Source organism: Orycteropus afer, unplaced genomic scaffold (assembly GCF_000298275.1).
Source record: "Orycteropus afer afer isolate SDZICR_OR568_19922 unplaced genomic scaffold, OryAfe1.0 scaffold00258, whole genome shotgun sequence".
NCBI classification, from domain to species: domain Eukaryota; kingdom Metazoa; phylum Chordata; class Mammalia; order Tubulidentata; family Orycteropodidae; genus Orycteropus; species Orycteropus afer.
In genome coordinates this window covers 4981269-5007972 of record NW_006921845.1, presented here as the reverse complement: position 1 = coordinate 5007972, position 26704 = coordinate 4981269, and the positions used below count along the sequence as shown (strand labels likewise).

The 26704-nt window shown below is 41.9% G+C and overlaps 1 protein-coding gene across 1 annotated transcript in view; it reads left to right on the top strand.

Annotated features, from left to right (window-relative positions):
• SORL1 (sortilin related receptor 1) overlaps positions 1 to 26704 on the top strand; it is a gene marked incomplete at its 5' end in the record, with an annotated part of 272129 nt that overhangs the window by 131939 nt on the left and 113486 nt on the right. Inside the window, 9 exons of the mRNA XM_007949949.2 lie at positions 708 to 894; positions 4413 to 4541; positions 6192 to 6277; positions 11840 to 12012; positions 13326 to 13457; positions 16886 to 16977; positions 18447 to 18693; positions 19459 to 19597; positions 26175 to 26348. Coding sequence (XP_007948140.2) covers positions 708 to 894; positions 4413 to 4541; positions 6192 to 6277; positions 11840 to 12012; positions 13326 to 13457; positions 16886 to 16977; positions 18447 to 18693; positions 19459 to 19597; positions 26175 to 26348 — 1359 coding nt within the window. The remainder of the gene's footprint in view (positions 1 to 707; positions 895 to 4412; positions 4542 to 6191; positions 6278 to 11839; positions 12013 to 13325; positions 13458 to 16885; positions 16978 to 18446; positions 18694 to 19458; positions 19598 to 26174; positions 26349 to 26704) is intronic.

Here is a 26704-nt window from a genome sequence, read left to right as displayed (position 1 = left end):
GCCTTAACCACTACACCACCAGATCTCCTTTTAATCTGACTGGAGACACACACACACACACACACACACACAAGACATAAAGTATTAATATAGACAGAGAAAACACTTCGGAATTCCTGTGGAAACCAGTCTGTGTAAACTTCAAATGAATGTTGGTCGGCGGAGTGATCGTTCCAGATTATCTGACTGTTCCTCAGCCTCTTTCCATGAACATTTTGCACTTTCCCAGTCGTGAAGAGTGAATTCTCTGTTGTCTCGTGGTGCCTTACTACCACGTGTGTCCATACTGCCCAAGGAAGCAGGCAGGGAACACCACTCTGGAATGCTACCGATCTATCAAGGAGTCAACTTTTCCCTAATTCTTTAGGACATAAACACCTCTGGGTACCTATGTTTGAAAGGAACTACTGAATCTCCTAAAATATCTAAGACGTTTTGACAGTGCTGAAAGGTGGCTTACTTCTTAATTCTTTCAGATGAACTGCTGTGCTTCAGACACTATCATTTTCATATGCGTGGGTACCTCTAGCCACAATACAAGCTCATCAGAAAGGCTTACAGTGGCTCCAGAGTGCCTTCTCCCTAAATTAGGTCTGTGCCCTTTCTGGGCAGCAGCAGGAATGGGGACTGGGCTGAGAGGTGGGTAGGATGGGAAACCTCACAGGAACCTGCCTCTAAGGCTTCTTTGTATCTTCCTTTTTCCTCAGGGGTTCCCTGCACTGAGAACGACTACAAGCTGTGGTCCCCGTCTGATGAGCGGGGGAATGAGTGCCTGCTAGGACACAAGACCGTTTTCAAAAGGAGGACCCCCCATGCAACATGCTTTAATGGAGAAGACTTTGACAGGCCAGTGATAGTGTCCAACTGCTCCTGTACCCGGGAGGACTATGAATGGTTAGTTCTTCTTCAAAGGCTTGGGCTTTATTCATTCTGCACTGTTGGGAAAATGGATTAGGGCATAATTCCTTCCCCAAGGGAGTGAAGGGAATAGAAGGAAATAAATATTTATTAAGGAACTGAGTGAGGCACTTTTTACATAGGGTCTCCTATTTAGTTCTTAGCCAGGTAATATGGTATAGGAGTTAAAATCAAGACACAGTAATTCATTCAGGAATAGCTAACACTGCAGTTTATTTCTATGAGAATAACCCAAAATGGGAACACACTGAAGGTTCTGTTGCACGTAACTCCTTTTCCTAGGGAGTCTTACTCTACAGGGGATTTATTTCTTTATCTAAAATGAGGAGATGTTATTGTTGTTGTTACGTGCCATCAAGTCGGACCCAACTCATAGTGACCCCTTCTTGGGTTTCCGAGGCGGCATCTCTACAGAAGTAGATTGCCCAACCTTCCTTCTGAGGAGCGGCTAGTAGGTTTGAACAGCCAGCCTTCTGGTTAGCAGTCAAATGCCTTAGGCACTACACCACCAGAGCTCCCACAGGGACCTTAATCACCAAAAAAATTATGGTACCCTCTCTCTCCCAGCTCTTTCCATCCCTAATAATACTTCAAAATGAAAATAAACATAAATTTTAAAAATGTAAGGAAATGCAACAAAGTTTTGGGTTTTTTTCTTGATGACCACTATTATGCCTTTCCTTTTTTCTTTAAATAAATAAATAAGATAACAAACATTAAAATCTCTTTTGTGGCCTGAGTCCTACTTGATCTATCATGCCCCATCCCATCTGTCTTCCTGAAACCTACTGGGTGCTTGTCTCTGCTGTGTGTCGCCAAGTCTTGTTTATTGTAGAGTAGGAAAACTACCTGCCCTGCCTTTTATGGCATTGGGCTACAGGTCAGGTGAGATGATGGCACTTGGAAGATGGCAAAGGGCTGTACTGATTTTAGACCATCCTGTTACTGTTTCTCTTCTTGGTGCAGCTGCTGGAAAGGAGCCAGCCTCACTGCTTGGCTCTTGGAAGTGTTTGCTGGGATTAGACTATGGCAGTGAGAAGGGAAGTGGTCTAAAGATGGATAGCAGGAGAGAGAAAGGGAACAAGTGGATGTGTCCTATCTATCCTTAAGTTCAGCTCCTGAATGATAACTACATTTCAAAGTAAGGGTACTCTGACAGTCCTCTCAGAAAACACTGGAAAGCCCAGCTATTAGCACATAATCATTTGTTGTGGAGTTGATTCCGACTCATGGTAACACCATGTGTGTCAGAGTAGAACTGTGCTCCATAGGATTTTCCATGGTTGATTTTTCAGAAGTAAATCAGCAGGTGTTTCTTTTACCTCTGAGTGGACTCATAACTTCAGTCGTTTGGTTAGCAGCTGAGTGCATTAACCATATGTATTACCATATATTTTCTGATTTCAGGAGTTTATTTTACATCTTTGTATTTCCCCACGTTGCTCAGAAGTGTAGCTTCAAACAGTTGACTGAAACTTCTAGGAAGCATTACATTTTATATCATGACCCTGTACCTAAACCACACACATAAACACACACACACACAGTTGAAACGACAGTACTGTGAAACAACATTTATTCTTAAGTGTGATACATTTTGCCATTTTCTGTTTTTTGGAAGGGTGATGGGAGGATCTAGTCTTGACTCTCCAAATTACTTTTACAGTCCACTAAGTCATGACCTACATATAAAGAAATACGCCTAAGAATGGTGCTTTGTTAATGGAGGCAAATACGTAATTAATTAGATAATGCTCCACTTATTCTCTCAAAACAGATTTAAAGCAGACATGCAATAAAAATGAACTGATTTAATGAATGAGACCTGTTTGTGTCAAGAATAAAATTGCTTCTTATTCTATAACTCTCTAAAAATTGCTAAGTGTGGATTATGAGATAATATATATAAGATACTTTACCTTGTATCTGTTAATGCTTTTCATATTAAAAAAAAAATGAAAATAAAAATAACACTGCCATGAAGTCAATTCCAACTCATAGTAACCCTATAGGATAGGGTAAAACTGCCTCATAGGGTTTCCAAGGCTGTAAATCTTTATGGAAGCAGATTGCCTTATCTTTCTTCTGCAGACTAACTGGGGGATTCAAAGCGACCACCTCTTCAGTTCACAGCCCAATGCTTTATCCAGTGTGCCACCAGAGCCCTTTTACTTTTCATGTAGTGTTTAATATTCATTGAATTGACTGAAATAGAGTAAATGAAGCCTTTCTGATGGAGCACATCAATGAAGAAAGTCCCTTTAAATGGTAGAATTCATGGCGTGGATAGGATCTTGGGAAGCATATAATACAGTGGCCTTGTTTTAGAGTTCTCAAGTGTGGCCTAGAGAAGTCATGCATTTAAGGGCAGAGCTAGGACTAGACTGAGGTCTTCTGCTTCCTATTGCAGTGCACGCTTGCTGAACTGTGAGGTTCAGCAATGCATGGCCCTCAGTTTGCAGAAGGTCTCGTGGATCGAACTAGTATGTCCCAAAGTGCAGGCACCAACATTAATTTTAGGCAGTATATGGCCATGGTATTATATAGCATTGAATCCTTAGTAAAAAGGAAGAAAATAAGGTTATTTTCTCTAATTTCTCTTTTAATTCTTTGGATTTTATCAAGGAGAAAGTCTCATTGGGTACCATTAATTCTCTTGTGTGTGTGATTTGAGTGAAAGTTTACAGAGCAAGTTGGCTTTCCATTCAACAATTCATACACATTTTATTTTGTGACATTCATTGCAGTCCTCACTGTGTAACAGCACTCTTTGCCATTCATTAACTCCATCATTTGCTGATCCCTTTTTACAGAGAGAGGAGGCTCAGAGTCTTTGGATAGGAAACTGGGTCTAGTTAAACCTTAAGGTTTTTGGTATAATGATTTATCATTTTTTGTGGCGTAAGTAGGTAACTAGATAGCTTTTGACCTGTCATCTCTGACACATGGAGATCTGTGTACAACAGAAAGAAATGTTGCCCAGTCCTGTGTCATCTTCATGATCACTGGCATATTTGAGTCCATCATTGCAGCTGTTGAGCCAATCCATCTCACTGAGGGTCTCCCTTGACCTTGCTGGCCATTTAAGGCATAGGATAGGGGTTTTCCAGTGTGGCTGTTACAAAGTTCCCTTTGAAAATGTATTTATTTTAGTGTAAAAAGTGAGTATACGTTACAGGGACATATTAAGTAACTTAAAATGCATATAGTATGCAGTTAGGAGCTCTGGTGGCATAGTGCCTAAGGCGCTTGACTACTAGCCAGAAAGCTGGCGGTTCAAACCCACCAGCCACTCCTCGGAGGGAAGGTTGGGCAATCTACTTCCGTAGTGATATGATACTGCCTCGAAAACCCAAGGAGGGGTTGCTATGAGTCGGGTCTGACTCAACAGCAAATAACAACAACACAACATAGTAAAAGTCCAAGGGTTCAGATACTGAAATGTCTGAAGTATGCAAGACAATGCCTTAACAAACTTCAATTGCCTTTTTCAGTGACTTTGGCTTCAAGATGAGTGAAGACTTGTCATTAGAGGTTTGTGTTCCAGATCCTGAGTTTTCTGGGAAGTCATACTACCCTCCCGTACCTTGTCCTGTGGGTTCTACTTATAGGAGAACAAGAGGGTGTGTATCACAAAAGTTCCCTAGTCTTACTGTTTTTGCCTCATAATTCTTTAGATTATTCAGTGTTAGTCTTTGTTTTCCTAATGTCCTAGATATAATCATCTCTAAACTTGCCTATAAAATGTGTCCTCTTTCAGCTTGTGAACCCCATTATAGCAGGTGTAGTAGCATTGTTATTATTAATTACAATACCATTATTAATAACCCCTTTAATTTCACTGTCCTTTTACTTCTTTAAAAGACCCTTAGTGTGGGAAGGGAGGGAGGGCAGGTGAGGCAGGACCGCCCCTCTTGACACTGTAGTCCACTGAGGTTACATTGCTTGTCCAGAACCTCTCTGTAATCGTGAAGGGAGTCTACATCTGGATTTTGTTGCTTAGGACTTTTTCCAGTATCCTGGAAAGTCAGAGTCAAGTTCTACTTGTACTTCTGTGCTGTTCATTGATAAGCTATCAATTTCAGGTTACTTAGTAAATTTGCAGCTATCTTAGATTATGTGATGCTGCCGTATGAATAAGCTTGATTTTTCATAGTTTCAGGGGATCAGTCTCAATTTCTTCTTATTTCCCATCTTGTATATGCCTCTTGTACTCAACAACACATTCTTAGTTATAAAAGGGAAGGAACTATTTTATGTCTGTTCTAACCTTTTCTACCTCTTTTTCCTGTGCCACTGTATCTTTAGGAAGGGAGTCCTTGTGTGATACGGTACTGGGAGGAGGCTACTCCACACACATTACATCTGGGGACATCTATTCTAGATGTGCTTGGTGTGGCCTCCTGGTTGACATTGCAGCATCTCAGAGTAGCCTATTGCTGCCAGTTTGTTTTCTCTGGTAGAGTTGAAGGCATCCTGAGACCTTAACACTAGGTTTTAAAACTTTCTTTTTCCTTTTACTCCAGGTGTAGCTAAGTTGTTATGTGTTGTTCTAGAAGACAAAATTTGTTCCTAAATATATTTTTCCCACCAGCCACTCCTCGAAAGGAAGGTTGGGCAATCTACTTCTGAAGTGATACTGCCTCGGAAACCCAACAAGGGGTCGCTATGAGTCAAGTCTGACTTGACGGCACATAACAACAACAAGAAGCATGTTTTTAACAACAGTACAATGGGCAGTCTTTAATGCTTGCCACTAGAGGTATTAAAGGGGATACCAAATGACCTTCAGTGTGAGAGCACAGTGGACCGCCTGGGTTGCCTTCCTACTCTAAATTCTGGAATTCTAAGTCAGCAGGTTTCAAGTACCTTGGGCAACATTTTAAATTCTGATGTTTGAAACTTCTACCCCTAATGAGGAAGAAAAAAATACAAATCTATAAGCTCCTTTTAAACTCTAGGAGTATCTGAAGTCATAAACTTTAGTAAGGCCACATCTTCAGAGGATTTTGTTGAAGGGATATAGTTAAAAATCTTGCCTAGGACAGTGCCCCAAATTGCCTGCATCTGCCTAATCTGACATGAGTGGAACTGACTGAGAATGACTAAACTACTACTAGCTTTATACGGAAATGAATAGATGGAAGCTGTTACCCATGGATAGAATCTATTATCCATGGATAGGAAATATGTTCCCAATTGGGAAAACTTCCAGAATGACTGTTCTTTGCTTTTTCTAACCTCTTGTTTTTTTGGGGGGTGGGGGGTGACAGTTACCGGAAGATATCTGGGGATACTTGTAGTGGTGGAGATGTTGAAGCCCGACTGGAAGGAGAGCTGGTCCCCTGTCCCCTAGCAGGTATGTGAGGCCATTTCTCCCCTTTGACTTCTTCAGATGTCATTGAAGTATTAGCACGATTTCACCCCAAGTCCAGGCTGGTGGCTCATCTAACTAAATGGAAAAATAATAAAAAGAAAGTTACAAGCATCACAGAGTTCCCTTTACCCCCAAAGCTTGGTATTCAGACCAAATTTATATATAACCTCAAACCTTTTTAGGTATAAGGAACTCTAGTAGCATACTGCCTAAGGCATCTGACTGCTAACCAGAAGGTTGGTGGTTCAAATCCACCAGCCATTCTGTGGAAGCAAGACTGGGCAATCTACTTCTGTAAAGATTTACTGCCTCGGAAACCCAGTGGGGTTGCTGTGAGTCGTAATCAACTTGATGGCAATGGGTGTTTTTTTTTGACTTATAGGAATAGAAAATGTTTTATATCAGCTCAGTTTTTTGAGGAAAATCCCTTTATTCATTGAAAAATACTCATTCAACCTCTATTCTGTGTTGGGGAATAGGGACTGGGGGCTGTCTCAAGGTCTCTCTGTGTTCCTTGATCTGTTTGGTAAAATAGACTATGAAGAGCTGTGTGGCTTCTTAGGAAGTAGCCAAGTGGTCTATCTTAATTTTATAATAATAACTACTGTTTTAGTGGAATTTTGCAGATTTTCAGATTTCAATGTACTTTTATAAGTTTTGCCAATTTAATCCTTTTAACAACCCAATGAAGCAGATGTTATACCAGCTCCCATATCTGTTCTCTATGAAGAAACATGTTAGGAGGAGAGGATTAGATAACTTAAATAAGTTAACTTAAATAAGGTCACACATCTCATTTGGTAAATGACAAAGTTAAAATTCACATTCTGAGCCCAAGCTCTTAGTTGGACATCATCCAAATGCCAAGTAAGTGACATTTCCATTATTCTAGATTATCATTATGCTTGCTATTTAAGAGGAAAAAAATCTTTGGAGCAATGCATATTATAAAAGGGGCAATTAGTTGGTGGTGGTAGCTAGAGCCTTTTGGAATGAAATGAGATCAGAGGAAAAGAGGGCAAACTTATCTTTATTAAAAGTTTTAGATGGGTTTATGGTTTAATGGGTAGTCTATACTGAAGCTTTAATAAAGCAGATAAAGCCTGGCAATCTGCTTCAGAAAGGTTATAGCCGTGAAAACTCTATGGAGCACAGTTTTACTCTGAAGCACATAGGTCACCACTACTTGAAATTGATTAAATGACAACTGATTTTGTTTGTTTGTTTGTTTTAGTGTATGTGACTCATTGAATGTATGGAATGAGGGAGGGGGCACAAAACTGATGTAGGCATCCAACAAAGGTATTCACATCTGCACCTGGTCCCATATACAATATATTGTCAAAATGGATGCTTTAGAAATGGATGCTGCTATGTTCTAAAATTACGTCTTAATATAAAGAAAACAAAAATCCTCACAACTGGACCAATGAGCAGCATCACAATAAATGGAGAGAAGATTGAGGTTGTCAAAGAATTCATGTTGCTTGGTTCTACAATCGATGCCAACGGAAGCAGCAGTCAGGACATTAGATGACGTGTAGCATTGGGAAAGTCAACTGCGAAGGAACTGTATCAAGTGCTGAGGAGCAAGGATATCTCCTTGAGGACTAAGGTGCGCCTGACACAAGCCATGATATTTCCAATCGCCTGGTATGCATGTGAGAGCTGGACAATGAATAAGGAAGACCGAAGAAGAGTTGATGCTTTTGAGTTTGCTGGCGAAGAATGCTGAAAGTACCATGGACTGCTAAAAGAACTAACAGATCTGTCCTGGAGGAAGTGCAGCCAGAATGCTCCTTGGAAGCAAGAATGGCCAGACTTCGTCTCACCTATTTTGGTCATGTTGTAAGAAGGGACCATTCCCTGGAGAAGGATGTCATGCTTGGTAGGGTGGAGGGTCAACGAAAGAGGGGGAGGCCTTCAACGAGATGGATTGACACGGTGGCTGCAATGATGGGCTCAAGTATAGCAGGGATTGTGGGGCCGGCGCGGCATCGGGCAGTGTTTCGTTCTGCTGTGCATGGGGTCGCTATGAGTCGGAAATGACTCGACGGCACTTAACAACAACAACATGTTCCAAAATGTGTTTTAAGTTGATTTAGTGGTGATGTAACATGTTGAGGCATGTGCAATATAGGCATGAAATTCTGACACCTAAAGAATTGTTTCTTTTCCTCTACCATTGCCAGTTCTCATTCTTTTAGAACGCCTCTATTTCCTCTGAGCATTTCTTCCCCTCAGAATAGGTGAGCTATTGGTGCTGACTTCCATTAGTGAAGGTGGTGAGTAGAGGAACAGCCACAAGCACCAAATGATCTTGAAAGCAGTGTGTCTTTCTTACAGGCAGGGCAGACCAGCCCTCTCATATGTTCACTGCTTGCCAGCTTACCCTGCTGTTTTTCATGCTACGCTCATTAGTCCCTTAATTTAATCTTCCATCATTACCAGAGTAATTAACATACCTCACTGTAGAGACTTAAAAAGAACACAGCTTCAGCAGATTCCTACAAATGAACAGATAATACTCAAATATCCCCCTCCTAAGAGCTGTTATTGATGAGGACTTGGGTTAGCAGGATTTGAGTGATTGCTCTTCAGGGGCTGGAGTGCATACTTTTGTAATAAATATTTCTGAAGATAATTGAGCTAGGGAAAAAACAGTTTGTATAAGGCATTCTAAACTGTCAGGAAAGCTATTTTCTCCTCTGATAGGAGAAGATAGAACAGAGAGTGAAGTGGAAAAATCTCATTTGCAGCATGGGGCACCTCCTAACTGTAAAAAAGGAAAAAGCATGGAATAGGAGGCTGGGGTGCAGCATGAAAGGAAAAAATGGCTTAGTAGGACTAATGAGAACCATAACATCTTTGCAAAGATGATGTAATCTAGGCATTTGGAAGCAATCTTAAAATGCATTATTTTCTCTTCCTTAATTACTGAGGTAGCACCAATTTCTAGGCTGTGCTCATTTCTGGCCAGGGTTGGCCAAACCTCCTGTTCCTTTTCTGGAATGCACTTTGCATGCTGTGCCATTGAGTTGGTTCTGGTGTATGGCGACCCCTGTGTGTCAGAGTTGAACTGGGCTCCACCGGGTTTGCAGTGACTGACTTTTTGGAAGTAGATCACCAGGCCTTTCTTTCAGGTTCCTCTGGATGGTTTTGAGCCACCAGTATTTTGCTTAGTAGCTGAGCATGTTAATTGTACTACCCAGGACCTCCACTCTAAGCCTAATCCTAAGGCGAGTATTTCTAGACTTAGGCTGTACTGTAAAGGCATTAGTTTGTTAGAAGAAGAAACTAAAGCAACATAATGAGATCTGTAGATATCGGTGGAGAGAGAGATGTGGGGTGAAAGCCTTGCTTTGTGATGTATTCTCTCTGTGATTCCCTGAAGCAACTTCTATCAGAGTCCTTGATTTTGATGTCATTTAAAAGCTTAGCAGCTTCCTGGTGCCCTGTACCTTGACTGCCCACCCTCTCCCGCCCTCTTCCAAGGAGATTTCCTTGGAAACTAAAAGACACAATTGCTTATCATGTGGTAGTAGCTTAAATCCTCTTGAAGTGAAGTGAGACCAGAGGAAGAGAAAGCAAGTCTTAACTCAAAATTTCAGGTGGTTTTATGTTTTGATTCATTATCTATTTTGAAGGCTTTGTAAAGCAAATGGATAGTATGTGTTGATTCATTGAATGTATGTATTAACCAGGGGAGAGGGGAACACCAACCTAATCCAGGCATGCAGTGTAGGGATTCAGATCTGCATCTGGTTGCATATGCAACATCTTGCCAAAATGGATGTTGTAGAAATGGATGCTGGTGTGCTGTTCCTCTCCATTCCCCTTGAAGAATCTAGATGTGTTCCAGGCTATTCCCTAAGTAGAAGAGTGAAAACAATACCTCACCTGCTCTGAGAGGTATCAGCAGGAAAAAATGCTCAGAGGAAATAGAGATGCTCTAAATGTATGAGAACTAGAAACCAGTAGAGAAAAAGAAACAAATTTTTCTTATCAGAATTTCATCCCTATATTGCACATGCCTCAACATGTTAAATCACCACTAAGTCAATTTAGAACATATTTTGGAACATACCAGCATCCAAGAGTCTAGTTGTCTGATGTTAGATAAGTCTTTTAAGATGCTGGCTCTCTATTTATTCATTTTTAATATATGGCAAAATTAGTATGTGTTTTGGTTATCTAGTGTTGCTGTAACAGAAAATATCATAAATGGGTAGCTTTAACAAATAGGGATTTATTCTCTTACAGTTTAGGAGGCTAGAAGTCTGAGTTCACAGTGCCAGGTCTAGGGGCTGAGTGAAAGCCCCTCAGCCTTGGGCTTCAGCTCTGTGTTTTGCTTCTGGGCCACTGGAGCTAGGGGCTTCTCTTAGCTCAGGCAGTTGCTGCCTGCTAAGGCTGACAGACCCAAGATAAACAAATAAAATGGCACAGTCTCAAGATTACCAGACAACATGGCAGACTGCTGAAAGAAGACTCAGCTATGTATGGAGCCCAAGCATGCCGAAAAGCTCTCAGACGTTTCTCAGTGCTTCACCTTATATACTGGAAGTGGACCACATCCCTAAGGCAGCTACTCAGATGCTCACATTAGATTTTACCATGGAGTTGATCACCAGTATCATCATACAGAATCACTACATCCAGCTGCCCAGCCACTCAAAACCAGGCTTAGCCAAGTTGACACATAACCTTAACTACCACAGTATCTATGTCACAAGAGCCAACCAACATAGACTCTGGATGCAGACTGCCTGGGTTCAAATAGCCACTTACTAGCTGTGTGATCTTGGGTGACTTACTTAATCTCCCTGGTCTCACTTTTCTCATCTGTAATAGTTTCTGCATCATACACTTGTTATGAGTATTAAACATTTCCTGACACATAATAAGTACACTATGTAAGTATGTGTTAAGTAGAACTAGGATCTTTATGAAGATTATGTTTGTAACACATTTTATAAGTAGTCAAGAACAAACAGTATTACTGTATTGAAAATCTGATGTGTCAATATCATTGCTATATGTCATTGTGAACCATATTGCATAAGTAAGCAAATAGATTAGAAGGCTTAGTTACAGGTCTTCAGAGACTAAATAGTCTGTAGTCAACAAGCTAGGCCATAATGTGAGAAAGAGTGAATGATGGTGCTACATGATGAGGGTCTAAGATGAGGGAGAGCATGTTGATTGGTGTGACTATTTTATCAAGTGTGACTCTGAAGACTTTAGGCTGAGCTTAGAAGTTTCTGTTAGAGCACGGCTGCTGGGGGATGCAGCTTAATAAAAAAATGTAAAAGGTAAAACATACAGATTAAAATGATACTGAGATTCACAGAAATTTAAGTAGCTTGCCCAGTAAATGGGATTCCATTACAGGTCTCTGACTCTTGATTCCTGTGATCTTTCACTTGATCTGTGAGATGAGCCAGTGGGTCTGAGGTTTGTGTGTGAGACAAAATAGATCAGACATGCTAGGACCCCGTAAGCACACTTTGGTCCAACCTTCCTGTTGTCTGTCTGTCTACACAGAGGAGAATGAGTTCATCTTATATGCCATGCGGAAGTCCATCTACCGCTATGACTTAGCCTCAGGAGCCACCGAGCAGTTGCCTCTCACTGGGTTGCGGGCCGCCGTGGCCCTGGACTTTGACTATGAGCACAACTGCTTGTATTGGTCTGACCTGGCCTTGGACATCATCCAGGTGAGTCAGCCCTTAGTCTGGTCTGAGGACTGTGCCTTCTGACTGCCCAGTCCTGAAAACCATCAAATTCAGAATGACCTAAGCCAAGGAGTTAGCTAGAGATTTATAAATTGGGACTCATTTCATGGCTCACTGTTGAAGCTTTTCAGTTTCCTGCCTTCATGTTTTTCTTTCCCCTTTCAGCAGGCTGCTGAAAGAAGACTCAGCTACATGCAGGGCCCAAGCATGCCAAAAAGCTCCGAGCCTTTTCTCAATGCTTCTCCTCATATACTGGAAGCAGACCACATACGTAAGGCAGCTACTCAGCTGCTCACAGTAGATTTCACCATGGAGTTGATTACCAGTCTCATCATGCAGAATCACTACATCCAGCTGTCCAATCATTCAAAACCAGGCCCACCCAAGTTGACACATAACCTTAACTACCACAGTATCTATATCACAAGAGCCAGCCAACCTAGAGTCTGGATGCAGACTGTACCTAAGTCTTCTGTCTTGCTTGTAAGGAAGGTGTCACTTTTCCTCCTGAGATGGGTTTTAGGACTAGTAATGCAGGATTATTAGTCATTGAACCAATTGCTTCTTTAGTGTCCTTCTTTCCAAGTTGATACAGAAACACTTGACTTATCCATGGTTCACATAATTATCCCCATCATCTATTCTGAACACAGGCAAGAGCCAGGAAGTAAGCTATAAAGATCCCTGGATAGGCAGATAGATATACATGCATTGAAATTCATACATTTGAAAGGAGAGCTATTTGTTGTTTATTCACTGCCTGCTAAATCCTTTTGTAAAAGCAATACCAAGAGGTTCTCAACCCAAGAGTTTAAGTGTGACTCAGTACCAGGGTGAGGGGTGGGGGAGGATGGTGGTGATATAGATGCCCCAACAATAGCGCCTGACAGCTGAGAGCCTCACAAGTGAGGAAACACTGTGAAAAGCAGGCACAAGAACTTAACAGCAGTCTGGTTACATTTATTTAAAATGCAAACAGACTCATATATCTCCATAATCTGTGAACTCATTAATGTTGTACAGCATAATCTAGTAACCTGTGTTCATAATGGTAGTGAAAAGTGATAGGAATGGTCAAATTCTCTTTTGTTATTCTGCTTAAAACAGGAACCATAATACATTTTAGAAATGTTTTTATTTTAACCTTGCCTCATTTATCTGGAAATTTACTAATATAAAACATCTCATCCTTTGCCAGTTAAGCCAGTTAAATAAAGCATTATCATGCATGGGACTGATTTGGCAGGAGGTCATTTGAGTGCTTCACAGAATTATTATTCCTTTTCTCTCATCAGCGCCTCTGCTTGAATGGGAGTACGGGGCAAGAGGTGATCATCAATTCTGGACTGGAGACAGTAGAAGCTTTGGCTTTTGAACCCCTCAGCCAGTTGCTTTACTGGGTGGACGCTGGCTTTAAAAAGATCGAGGTATGTGCATGTGCATTCCTGTGTTGTCACAGACAGGTGGAACATTTGGACTTCAAGCCAGATTTGACACAGAGACAAGATTCTGGAAATTCTGAGAGAATTCCTGGAGAATGAACCAGCTGAGCCTCTGAAGAAGGGTAGAAGGGAGCATAGTTTCAGAATGATTACTCATGGCCAGCAAGGTCCCAAATGAGAGCAGGATACCCCAGTCCATCAGAGATTTCATTTCAATATCTGGAAGTTTATTTTTTTTTGGCTAGTAGGAGTTCTGGTGGCGTAGTGCTTAAAGCATTTGACTGCTAACCAGAAGGCTGGTGGTTCAAATCTACCAGCCACTCTTTGGAAGGAAGATTGGCGAATCTACTTCCGTAGAGATACTGCCTCAGAAACCCAAGGAGGGGTTGCTACAAGTCAAATTGACTCAACAGCTATGAGTTTGTTTGTTTATTCAGAAGCATAGAGTATTAACAATAATGATAATAATACCATAGCATTTTAATGCATAGAATTTATCCATAATTCCATAGTATTACAATGTTGTAACAATAATTCTATAGTATTATTATAATACTATAAGAACAATACTATAGTATTGTTATGATCTATTAGAGTAATAATGACAATATTGTCACCATTACTATTGATGATAAAGGGCACTGTCAGGTCTACTTACATGAATTATCTGATTCACTTTTCACAACAACTCTGTAAGGTAGGTATTCTTATTACTCCTACTTCACTTATATAGAACCTAGTGGGAGCACTATGCCTGAGGGATTTGACTGCCAACCAGAAGTCTGGCAGTTCAAACCCACCAGCCACTTCTCAGAAGGAAAATTGGCTGATCTACTTATATAGAGATACCACCTTGGAAACCCAAGGATGGGTTGCTATGAGTCAAAACTGACTCGATGGCAATGAGTTTGGTTTGGTTTGATTTAGCTATCTAGTAACCACTTCTCCCTTGAATCCCTAAGGTAGCATGAGGGTAATAAATGGCCTCTAGCCTACCAAAATTATTGTTTCAAGTAATATATGTGTACTCAGCTCCTGGCATTTATGCCTCAGTTGAGACCCTGAGGCATTGTCTCAGCATCTCTTTCCACTGACCCTATGTGGAGGTATGGCAAGTTGGGCTAAGTAGAAAGCACATAAGAAACAAGGAAACACAGAGAGCCCCAAGAAGTTGCAAGACCTAAAGCACAAACTTGAGAAATGGACCTGGGTTCAGTCTATACCCTGCTAGTTGAGTGACTTCAGACAAGTTCCTTGTCCTCTCAGCTTTAGTTTCTTTATCTATAAATGAAGATTCATTTATTCACTCGTTCAGCAAGTGTCTTTTGAATGCATGCTGTGTGGCATGTATGGTTTTAGGTTTTGGTGACAGAGCAATAGATAGACAAGTTCCTGCTCTATTAGAGTTAGGTTTCAGTGGGGAAACAAAGTAGTAAAGAAATAAACAGATCGGTTCTGTTGGTGATAAGTGCGGCAAAGACTGAACACAGGGTAATGTGATTGTGTGATTAGGGAGTGGAACAGCATTAGAAAAGGTGGCCATATCTTGCAATGTGACATCTGAGCTGAGCCCTGATGAGGAGAGGATGATAGTAGTATGCACCTCATGGATAACAAAAGAAGTGAGTGAAAAGGGGCAGTCTTTGGCACATACTGAATATGAGTAGATGGTCTGGTTACTATTTCTCTCCTTTCTTTAAATGTGGTCAGCACTTTTCTACGCACTAGCAGGATGCAGGTGGAGCTTAAGTTTCTACCTTCTCACAGACTTCTGTGAGACAAGTTATATCTTGTGCACTATTTGTACAAAATGCTGTAACAATAAGAGATCAACAACAAGATGCAGATACTTGTTGGAATACTGCATTACCATTAATACCAAACACCAGGCTGCAGATAAACACAAACATCTGAGAAGATCAGATCGGGGTCAGTGAACAGGAGTATACTCTAGACCAAGGATAGATTCAACAGAGGCTAATCTTGCACAGATACCAGTGATGCAAAATAACCTCAGTCCTTACAGAAACAACAGAAGACAGACATAGAGTAATCCCTCACAGACACCAGACACTGTGGGAGAGAGATCCAGTGGATCTACTGACTCAGGACCATAGTACTGGGAGACACCGGACTCAATTGGCACAACAAAATACATAAAAGTCTTATTCCTCATCCTACATTGGTGAGTAGCGACTGGGGTCTTAAAAGCTTTCAAGCAGCCATCTGAGATGCAGCTAATGGTCTCCTATCATCATAAGCGAAGAAGAGTGTAAAAAAACAAGGGCATTTGGAAACAATCAGCCTTAGGACACAATGGCCCTCGAGACCAGAAGAACTAGATGGTGCCGGGCTACCAAGGCCAACCACTCAGGAAAGCACCAAATCTGGAGATCCTGGATAGAGTGGGAGGAAAAACATGGAACAAAATCCAAAAACTCAATAAGGACCAGAATTACTGGTTGGATGGAGTCTGGTGAGATCCCCAATACTATGGTCCTAGATACATTCTGGGCGTAGAATTAATCTCATTCCCAGGGACTGACTCTCAGCCCAATGGTAAACAAGATGTACATGCGGACCGCTCAAACCAGTGTGACACATCCACATACTCTATGGAAATGCATCCCGTGGAGCAGTCGACCATGGGGCACCAGAGGGGCAACATTCTCAGGAAATGTAGGACATACAGGAGTGTATAACCATGAGGCGCACTTGGGGAGGGTTACTGGGCAGGGAGGGGAGGAGGCTGGGTTAGGGTTAGGGATGGCAAATGGTAGCGAAGCTGAATGTATGCATAATATTGAATGTAAAACAAACTCTTAAAATAAAAATTAAAAAAAAAGTGGGTCAAAAGAGTTAGGGAAGGAGGTAGGCCTAGAGGTGCATCTTGAAGGGAAGAAAACTTTTGATTAGAGAGAGCAATGGGGAGGGCAGGCTAGGCAGGGGCTATGGCAAGAGCAGATAGTAGAGAGAGTGCCAGATGTGGAGTGACATGTGATCAGCCTGTCTGAAGCTGTAGAAGAGGAGGGCGGAGAGAGAAAGTGGGGCCTGCCTGTGGAGACTCTGAATTACAAGACAGTGGCCTTGAGGACTCGTTCTGTGACAAATGTAGAGCCATTGGTGGCTTTTTAGCGTGGAGTAACATGAGCTGGCTGAAGAAGTAGACACATAATTGAGCACTTTGTGCAAATCATTGTGCTCCCAGGACTCCCTGTCAGATTATGTGAAAATCCCCACATGAGCCAGAGGAGGGAGCAGTGTGTTCTGACTGGAAATCAGAAGGTTTCTCTGATGTGTCTGGCAGGGGAACCAGGTGGGCTAAAAGGAGATGTGTGTGCAGTCCAGAGACGAGTGGGAGACTTTTGCAGTGTAGACTCAGCTCCATCTTAGCTTCTTCCCTCTTTTGCCAGGTAGCCAATCCAGATGGCGACTTCCGACTCACGATCGTCAATTCTTCTGTGCTCGACCGTCCCAGGGCTCTGGTCCTCATTCCTCAAGAGGGGTGAGTGTGGTCTAGAAAGGAATCAGCATTGTGTCAAATGCTGCAACAGCCAGATTGTTATGGAAATGCAAACTGCCGGCCAAAAACTCTGTTTTTCATGATTATGGTTGAGATCATCTGTTAACTGAGATTTTTTAAACTGAAGTTTAGTCCTCTTGGTCAGGTAACTCTGGGGCTTTTAAGTGTTTCTATAGATATTAGTCCCAGTTAGATAATGTGAAAGGAGCTTTGGTGGCGCAGTGCCTAAAGCATTTGACTACTAACCAGAGGGTTGGTGGTTCAAACCCACCAGCCACTTCACAGAAGGAAGACTGGGCAATCTACTTCCATAAAGATTTACCATCGGGAATCACTATGAGTCAGAATCTAATTGATCGGTGGCAGTGGGTTTAGTTTTGGATTTTTTTTAGATAATGTATGGTTCATGCATGGCCTAAACATTTAATCCATTCCATCTTTCCCTTGCCTCCCAGCATGCTGACGCTTCTTTTTCTTAATTGCAATTGGTGTGTACTTGGGCAAAGCAAAGGAGCTTTTTAATTAACATATTAACAGAGATCTATCTAAGAGAGAAATTCTAGATTAACGTTCCTCTCCTGATCCTTTCTCAGAGCATCTATGATTGAGAGAAATATGTTTAAAAATAAAAATAATAAATGTAAGTACATAAATAAGATATGTACTTTATTAAAAATATTAAAAAAGAACTGAATTTTATGAAATGAAAAATAATCATTTCCTCCTTCGTCACACTTAACCATTTGTACTCACATTTCCTAGGGGTAATCAGTGTTACTAGTTTCTTGGGTATCATTCAGTTTTTTGTTTTTTTTTTTTAACCCTTGCACAAGCGTATTTCCTTAAAACATACACATGTACCAAATAGAATCATTTATTATTCTGTATCTTTTTTCTTGGAGATAGTTTCATGTGAGCATGTGTAGATTTTTAGGATTCATAGCATTCTATTGCATCCATGATAATTCATCATTTCTTCTACAGTTTAATATCTAGGTTAGTATATTTTGCCAGCATAAACAATAAGGAGCTCTGGTGGTATGGTGGTTAAGGTATTTGGCTGCTAACCAAAAGGTTGGTGGTTTGGACCTACCAGAAGAAAAATGAAGCAGTCTGTAAAGATTTACAGCCTTGGAAACCCAGTGTGGGTTGCTATGAGTTGCAATCAAGTGGATGGTGTCAGTGAGTGAGCATAAACTATACTGTGGTGAACATCTTTGTACATTATCATTGCATAATTTGATTATATCCACAAGATAAATCCCAGGAAAGGAGTTTCTGAATCAAGGAATTCAGTGGTTTTAAATATTACAATTACAGATTAGAATGATAATTCTGAGTTAACTGGTCTGATTATTCTGGAAGGTTTCCTTACTTCTTTGGGATAGTGTTTGAGTCCTGTCATTTCCCCAGTTCTGATGGGATGTGTGTTATTTTACGGTGCTGACCAGGATGATGTTCTGGACGGACTGGGGGGACCTGAGGCCTGGGATTTATGGCAGCAACATGGATGGCTCTGCTGTCCGTTGTCTTGTGTCAGAGGACGTGAAGTGGCCCAATGGCATCTCTGTGGATGACCAGTGGATCTACTGGACAGATGCCTACCTGGACTGTATTGAGCGGATCAGCTTCAGTGGCCAGCAGCGCTCAGTGATCCTGGACAACCTCCCGCACCCTTACGCCATTGCTGTGTTTAAGGTGAGTCCTCAGTCATTCCCCTGTTGGCAGGCTGTCAGAGTAAATGAAGAACATATTGAGATTAAAAGCCTGCTGCTTCTGGGTTTTTGCGGAGATGCTTGTCTGATGTCTGGCAAATTGGCTCATTTCTGAATTTGAGTTAATTTATTAATGTATTTTAAAATAATTCATTTAATTTGTTCCAGCATTATCATAATAAATATCTAAACAATAAAATAATAATTTAGATAACTAATTAGGGAGGGATATCAATTCGAGTTACCAAGGGACCAATCTTCTACCACTTTTCACACTTCAAAAGGTTAGAAGTTGGGATTACTTCTTGTGAAAGTCTGGTTTGCCCTCAGTATTGGTAACCTCATCTTGGCTTCATTTCAGCATCTCTTGTGAGTTTGCTCACTTGTTTTCCTGACAACACAAGATATGCTCCATCTATATCACCTTTGATTTCTGTTTTGCTTCTAGGGGACAAAATGGCTCTTCCCAAAATTGGGAAGCAGATTTTGAACTGAAGGGTTAGAGTTAAACTTGAATGTTTAGATGGAGTTTCTTCTGGGTAGTTCCTTCTGTCTTGCTATTTGGTGGGATTAGGGTAGTAGAATCACTGACACATTTAAGTGGAATCTTGATCAGGCCAATCAGTCAACCATTTATTAGTGTTATGTCCACTGCATGCAGGGACTCTTATCCTTATGGGTGGTTCAGAACATAGGACCACGGAGCTGGACTAAAGAGCAAAACTTTTTTTTTTTTTTTTTTTTAAAGAATGAAATCTACTGGGATGATTGGTCACAGCTCAGCATATTTCGAGCTTCCAAATACAGTGGGTCGCAAATGGAGATTCTGGCAAGCCAACTCACTGGGCTGATGGACATGAAGATTTTCTACAAAGGAAAGACCACTGGTGAGCAAGTTTCCTCCTTAATCACTGCAGACTTGATCTCAGCAAAGGGGTTGCCTGTGGGCAATCTCTGCTCAGAGTAGGATCTGGCAGCCAACATCTTTGTTGTCACGACAACATGCACATTATTTAATTTCTTCCTAATGACATCTTAATTTCTTTTCTAATGATACACAAACAGCTGGAAGACAGCATGTTTTTGCCTGCCTTGAGTGTTGGTGCTTGGTGGGTAATTACACCCTCCTCCTGCCCTTGGTCCCTTCTTGATTGGCGGTGTGGCTTCTGCTGCAGCTGGGAGAGTCCCAGCGTGTGGTTAATCCTCGTTTGGCACACTTAAAGTACACGGTGCTGTGGCTATGCTGGGTGCTCACACAGCTGTTGCTTCCCAACAGGATGCCGTTCTTGTTCTCTGGTTGCCCCGATGACCCAGTACTCATTGAGCACCCTTCTCTGTTATAATCTGACATGTATTTATGTGGTTATTTAATTAACTTATGCCCACCATGAAACTCTAAACCCCATGTCTTTTGGTTCAACAGATTTTACTCATGCCTAGTACTTAGTAAGGGCCTTGGTGGTTCAGTGGTAGAATTCTCATCTTCCATATGGGAGATGTGTATTTGATTCCTGGCCAATATACCTCATACACAGCCACTGCCTGTCTGTTAGTGGAGACTTGAGGGTTGTTCTGATACTGAACAGGTGTCAGTAGCACTTCTAGACAAAGATGGACTAGGAAGAAAGGCCTGGCAGTCTGCTTCCAAAAATCAGCCAGTGAAAATCCTGGGGATCATAGCCATCTGACCTGCAACCAATCATGGGGATGGCGTAGGGCTGGACAGAGTTTTGTTCCCTTGTGCATGGGGTTGCCATGAGTTGAGGGCCAATTTGACAGCACCTAACAGTCATAACAACAGCAATTAGCACTCCCTTCTCCCCACAAAAAACACCAAATTCATTGCTGTTGAGTCAACTCTGACTCATAGTGACTTTATATGACAGAGTAGAACTGCCCCATAGGGTTTCCAACACTGTAAATATTTATAGAACAAGGTTGCCACAGCTTTCTCCCACAGAGTGGCTGGTAGGTTCAAACCAACTGCTTAACCACTGCACCACCAGATTTCCTAATTACCGCTTAGTAGCTGCTTAATAAGGAGCTGTGGTGGTGTAGTGGTTAAGGCATTTGGCTGCTAACCAAAAGATGTTGTTATGCTGTTGTTATGTGCCATCAAGTCAGACCCGACTCACAGTGACCCCTCCTTGGATTTCCGAGGCAGTATCACTATGGAAGTAGATTGCCCAACCTTCCTTCCGAGGAGTGGCTGATGGGTTTGAACCGCCAGCCTTCTGGTTAGCAGGCAGGTGCTTTAGGCACTACACTACCAGAGCTCCCAACCAAAAGATAGGTGGTTTGAATCCACCAGCCACTATGTGTAAGAAAGATGGGGCCATCTGCTTCTGTAAAGATTTATAGTCTTAGAAATGTGATGAAGGTCGCCGTGAGTTGGAATCAACTTGATGACAGTGAGTTCAGTTTTCTTTTTTTTCAAGCTGCTTAATACATATAGACAGAAGAAGGGATGAAAAGGCTGGGAAAGAGTGGCAGGTAGGTGTAGATAGTAGCTGTCTTAAAGATCTGTTGGATGATTCTGTAAGAATTGCTGGGAGCCTTTGATCTGCTGTTTGTTTGCGGAGTCCCGGACTGTAGTAGGAAGCCGCCTTCCTTGCTGTTTTTCGCCTTTATTTATCTCCCAACCCTACTATTGATTCTAAAGGAGAGAGATCAGGGTTCTCCCTTTAAGAAGTGCCCTCTTTATCTCTGCAGGATTAAATCACATCCTAGGTCAGCTGGCTCCCTTTATTGACAAATGGCTAGGTTTCCTGTTTTGAACTAGAATGTTGATAATGTTTTATGGCTTTTGGCTGGTGCTGCTCTAAGAGAAAATTGACTAGAGAAATAATACACCTCTTTATATCCTTGTTATTCTTTTGGGACCGGTGAAGATAGCATGAGAACACCCTTAGAAAACGGTAGAGTATGCTCTCAATGCAAAGCTGTATAATTGTTAGGTCTTCATGAGGTAGGACTGTAACAAGACTGTTGCAGAAGGCTGTAAGCCACGGTTTACAGATTGGGACATGGAATCTCAGTTATTAATTAACTTCTTCAAGGTACCCTCACTAGTATATGAGCTGGGTTTTTGTTCCAGTTATGTGACTAACTGGAAAAGTTACATTCTGTCTTAGATCAGGTGTTTGTTTTAAAATAGTGAGAGATGAAAGCATCATGCTTGTTAGCACCAGTGACTCGAATCTCTTTGTTCAAAGACAGGCATATAAGCTGAACGTTTACATTAGGTAGATGCACTCCTTGGAGAGATCAATCATGGGAGAACAGAAGGGCTATGCATGCACAGGGGGCAGGAGTGCGTGAGAGGGAAAGACACAGGGAAAAGGTGACTTTGGAGAGAAAGTGGGAAGAAAGCTGTTGCATTGTGGGAAACTGTGGTCAATGTTATAAGCCAAAATGTATGTGAACTGCTGTATGGAAAATGAATTTGCTCTGTAAACTTTCAAATCACAATAAAAATTTAAAAAAAAACAACAACTCCGTTTGACAGAGGACACCCACCCCTCCTTATCCACCCTGCCAGTAGGGTGAATTTTCAGCACCTCTCTTAAGTTTTCAGAGTCTCTGGGTGGTGCAAAAGCTTTATGGACTCAGCTGCTAACTGGAAGATTAGAGGTTTGAGTCTCCAGAGGCACCTCAGAAAAAAAGCCTGGTGATCCTCTTTTGAAAAATCAGCCACTAAAAACCCTATGGAGCACAGTTCTACTTTGACACACGTGGGGTCTCTATGTGTTGGAGTTGACTTGATAGATGGTTTTTCTGAGTTACCACCCAGTCCAGAAGATCTGATCTTCATTCATACAAGTGCTTATAAGCCTTCATATTATGAGCATGCAGCAGCCAGCTGCTTCAGAAGCACTTGCATTCTGAGGATGAAGTTGGTGATGCCTAGGCTCTTGGTCTCCAGCTTTTACTGGCTCCTTTTCCCAACAGCTGGAGTACAGCTGTGTGCAGTCACATCATGCCTGGGCAGTGGTTTGGAGAGAGAGTTCATGACCTGAGCAGATGTGTACGTGGTTCCTGGTGTGATTTCCATTTCATGTGTGAAAGTCACCTTCTTTCAAACTAATAAGAGGAATTCTGGGCTTGGGGTGGAGTCTGGGTAGAGGAAAGGCTGGTCTAAAGGGAGATGTGCACTGGTGGAGAAAGCCCAGACTCAGGACTGGGCAGAACTAGGACGCACTCCCTTGTGGTCCAGGGTTCCTTATTGCTTTCTGTTCCTTCCTCTATTTGTCTCTGGGGTTCTTATTCTCCTGTGGTTGTGAGCAGGATAATTCCAAAGCTGAGATCTCCTGCCCTTGTACACAAGGCCAGAAAAGTCAGTTTGTCATCTGTTGGACAGGTCTGTTCTGGTTAACTCAGAGCTTTTGTATTGGCATCTGGCGGCTGACATCACTTGTGGACATGCCTGCCTTTTGGCCTTGAACTTCTTTGCTCTGACTTTCCTGCTTGTTTGCAAATCAGAGGGTGTTTCACAATGCATGTTGGCAACACCTGATGCCAGTCAATCTTTATTCTTTTTTGTTATCTACCCCTGACACATACAGGATTTGCTATTAGCTGGCTGTAAAATATTAATAATGATGGCAATAGCTACATTTATACAGAATTTCTATGTTGTAAGCACTGTATTAGTGTGCATTATGGGCATGCATAATGTCATTTAGTCTTCCCAGAACCCATGCATACTATTATTATTCATTTTATAGAAAAGAAAATGAAAGTTGGGTTCAATAACGTTTAGATCATACATTTAGAAAGTAGTGAGAATTTCAATCCTGGCTTAGCTAACTTTAAAGCTTAACATTAGTAAAACCATTAAGCTGTGCTCCTTCTATAATCATCATGTATTAGAATCAGAGTCTCCTTCTAATATGATGACATCATTGGTGGCTCAGTGGTACACTTTTTACCTTCCAAATGGGAGGCTCAGTTTCACTTCCTAGCCAGTGCACCTCATGCTCAGCCACCAGTCATCTGTCAGTAGAGGCACTGGTTGGACCTGTGTTGTGTGAGGTTGAACAGATTGTAGTGGACCTTGTAGACTTATAGAGTAGGAAGAAAGGCCTGGCAATATACTTCTGAAAATCAGCCAGTGAAAAACTTACAATCACAGCAGTCTGATCTGCGATGGATAATGGGAATGGAGCAAGACCAGGCAGCATTTCATTCTGTTGTGCATGGTATAGCCCCAAGTTGGGGGCTTACCTTGATAGCAGCTAACAACAATAGTAATAGCACAATGATTCAGAAGTACTAGATTTTGAATCAGGTGGCATAGGCCTAAGGCATTTTTACTGCTAACCAGAAAGCTGGCTGTTCAAACCCCCCAACTACTCCTAGGAAGGAAGATTGGGCAATATACTTCCGTAGCAATACCAACTCGGAAACCCAAGTAGGGGTAGCTATGAGTCAGATCTGCCTCCACGGCAGTGTGTTGTGTTTTTTGCATTAGATTTTGAATGAGTTTTTGTTTCTGATCAAAATTTTGTTCTTTTGTAACATCTGTCAATTTGGGCTGTTTTGTTGAAATGGATATATTTCTTGAATTTATACCTGGCTGATTTTTACATTGTATTACTAGATCTTTTTTAAAGGGTTACTTTGCAAATAACTCCTTTATTAATGCATCCAGTTGGTGCTGTAATAACTTAAAATAATTTTGAGCTCTTGAAATTCTCTTTTAAAGCCTACAGTAAGTAAATGCTTTTAAGTATCTGTCATGAGGGAAAGTATTCATTATTTAGGGTGGATTTGAATTTGGTAACTAAAAAGATAATTAAGCTAGATAAATAGCTTTTTGGACTCCCAAACTAGTTTTGGAGGAATTTTTCAAAGAAGAATTCTAAAGATATTCTAGATATATCCTGTGAAAACATCATGGGACTAAGTGGTAACTTCTTTGAAGATATTAACTGTCACTTGTATACTCTTCAAATCAGTATGATGCTCTTCATGTCATCCTCCCCACTCAATGAACTATTAGCATCTTGTTTATAAAAAGAGTATTGCTGTGCTCTGGTGGCTTCAGCTCTGCCTCTTGCTCCTGGCCCAGTGAAGCTAGAGGTATCTCTTCACTCAGGCAGATACTGGCTGCTGAGACTAACAAGCCCAAGGTTGACAAATAAAATGGCACAGTCCCGATGTTACCAAACCACACGGCAGGCCATTAGTTCGAGTCCATTGTAAGTCCCAAGGTCAGCAGAGCATGGCAGGCTGCTGAACGACACAGCTACATGCAGGGTCCAAGCGTGCCATAAGCTAGAGACCATTCTCAAAGCTGTTTCTTTTATATGGGAAGCAGACCACATACCCAAAGGCAGCTACTCAGCTGCTCACAGTAGATTCCACCATGGAGTTGATTACAAGTCTCATCATGGGGAATACTACATCCAGCTGCCCAGCCACTCAACCAGGCCCAGCCAATTGACACACAAACTTAACTACCACGTGTGTCATGTTTCCAGTTGTTAAAAAATAGTTTATGTATATTTCCCCTCCACGCGGGAAAGCTTTAGAGGAGAGGAAATTGTTCACCCACAATGACTCTTTCTGTAGAGTGCAGTGATGGGTCATATGTACGTTATCTCATACTCTGATTAGCTGGACCCAAGAAAAGACTGTATTGGGGAAATAGTGGGATATACCAACATTAACTAACCTCTCTACAGTTCTGTCCTATGACTCCTCATTTAGCTCAGCAGGTGTCCTCAGAAACAAAGGAATTGAGAAGGGAAGATGCAGATTTTTGTCCTGGTCAAGGTATTACCCAGTTATATGTTCTGATTAAGGGCTTTTGGGTCACAAGGAACAGAAACCCATTCAAGCTAGTGCAAGTAAAAAGTATGATTAAAAGGATAAAGGGAAGTAGTAAGGAGCCCAGGGATAGGATATATAGGTGAGCCTTGTGGGGATTAGACCTGAGCATGGCAAAGCCACCATCTCTCTCTGTGCCTTCCTCTGGGGCCATGGTCTTATCCTTTGTTCTCTCCATAAATATGCTTTTGTCTCCTGGCTCTTTCTGCAGACTTATCTTAGTTTCACTCTCAGAGTTAGTATCTCTACACCTTTGACCTGAGGTGGTTTCGGCTACACCTTTGACATGTAACACCTTTGACACCATGTTGCTGACCTTTCTCCCAGCTCTAGCTCCCCTGGCTACTTTCTGGTTCTGGTTCCCAGGAGGAACATCTGATTGCCCTTGCTTGACTCTGGGGCCTTCAGATCTAGCTGTGGCCACAAGGCAAGTCATTAGTGAATCTGTTGGTCAGGCTCTTGTTCAGGGCTTTGAGCAGAGGTTATCAGCACAGTAGGATCCCAAATCTTGCCTTTCTGAGCTGCTTGCTTTCATTTCTATAAAACGAAGAGGTTGCACTGGACCTCATTCTTTCTCTCAGTGCTTTGTGTTTTTTATTAACCTGTGCTGTTTGTTTGTCTTCATTCTAGGAAGCAATGCCTGTGTGTCCAAGCCTTGCAGCCTGCTCTGTTTACCCAAAGCCAATCACAGTAGAAGCTGTAGGTGCCCAGATGGTGTGTCCAGCAAGATCCTACCATCCGGAGATCTGATGTGTGACTGCCCTCAGGGCTATCAGTTGGAGAATAACACCTGTGTCAAAGAAGGTACGTCCCTTTTCCTTTCTGCCCATCTTCCTCCTTCCCTTCTTCCCTCCTCACTCCTGGTGTTCTCTGTTCCTTAACCTTTTTGGGTTATTGAAAAAAAGTTTGAGGTAAATATTAAATCCAAGGTTACAGGTGAGGAGAGACAACTCAGGGACGCCCAAAGTAGCAGGTGGGAAGAGCAGGAGAAAGGGGATAAAAGCCAGGAACCTGGACAGAGGAGCAGTCAGCCCCAGGGACAACTCAGGGATGCCCAAAGCAGCAGGTCAGAAGAGCAGGAGAAAGGGGATTAAAAGCCAGGAAGCCAGACAGAGGTACAGTCAGCCACAGGGACCCAGGTGGGGGTGATACGAGAGGTC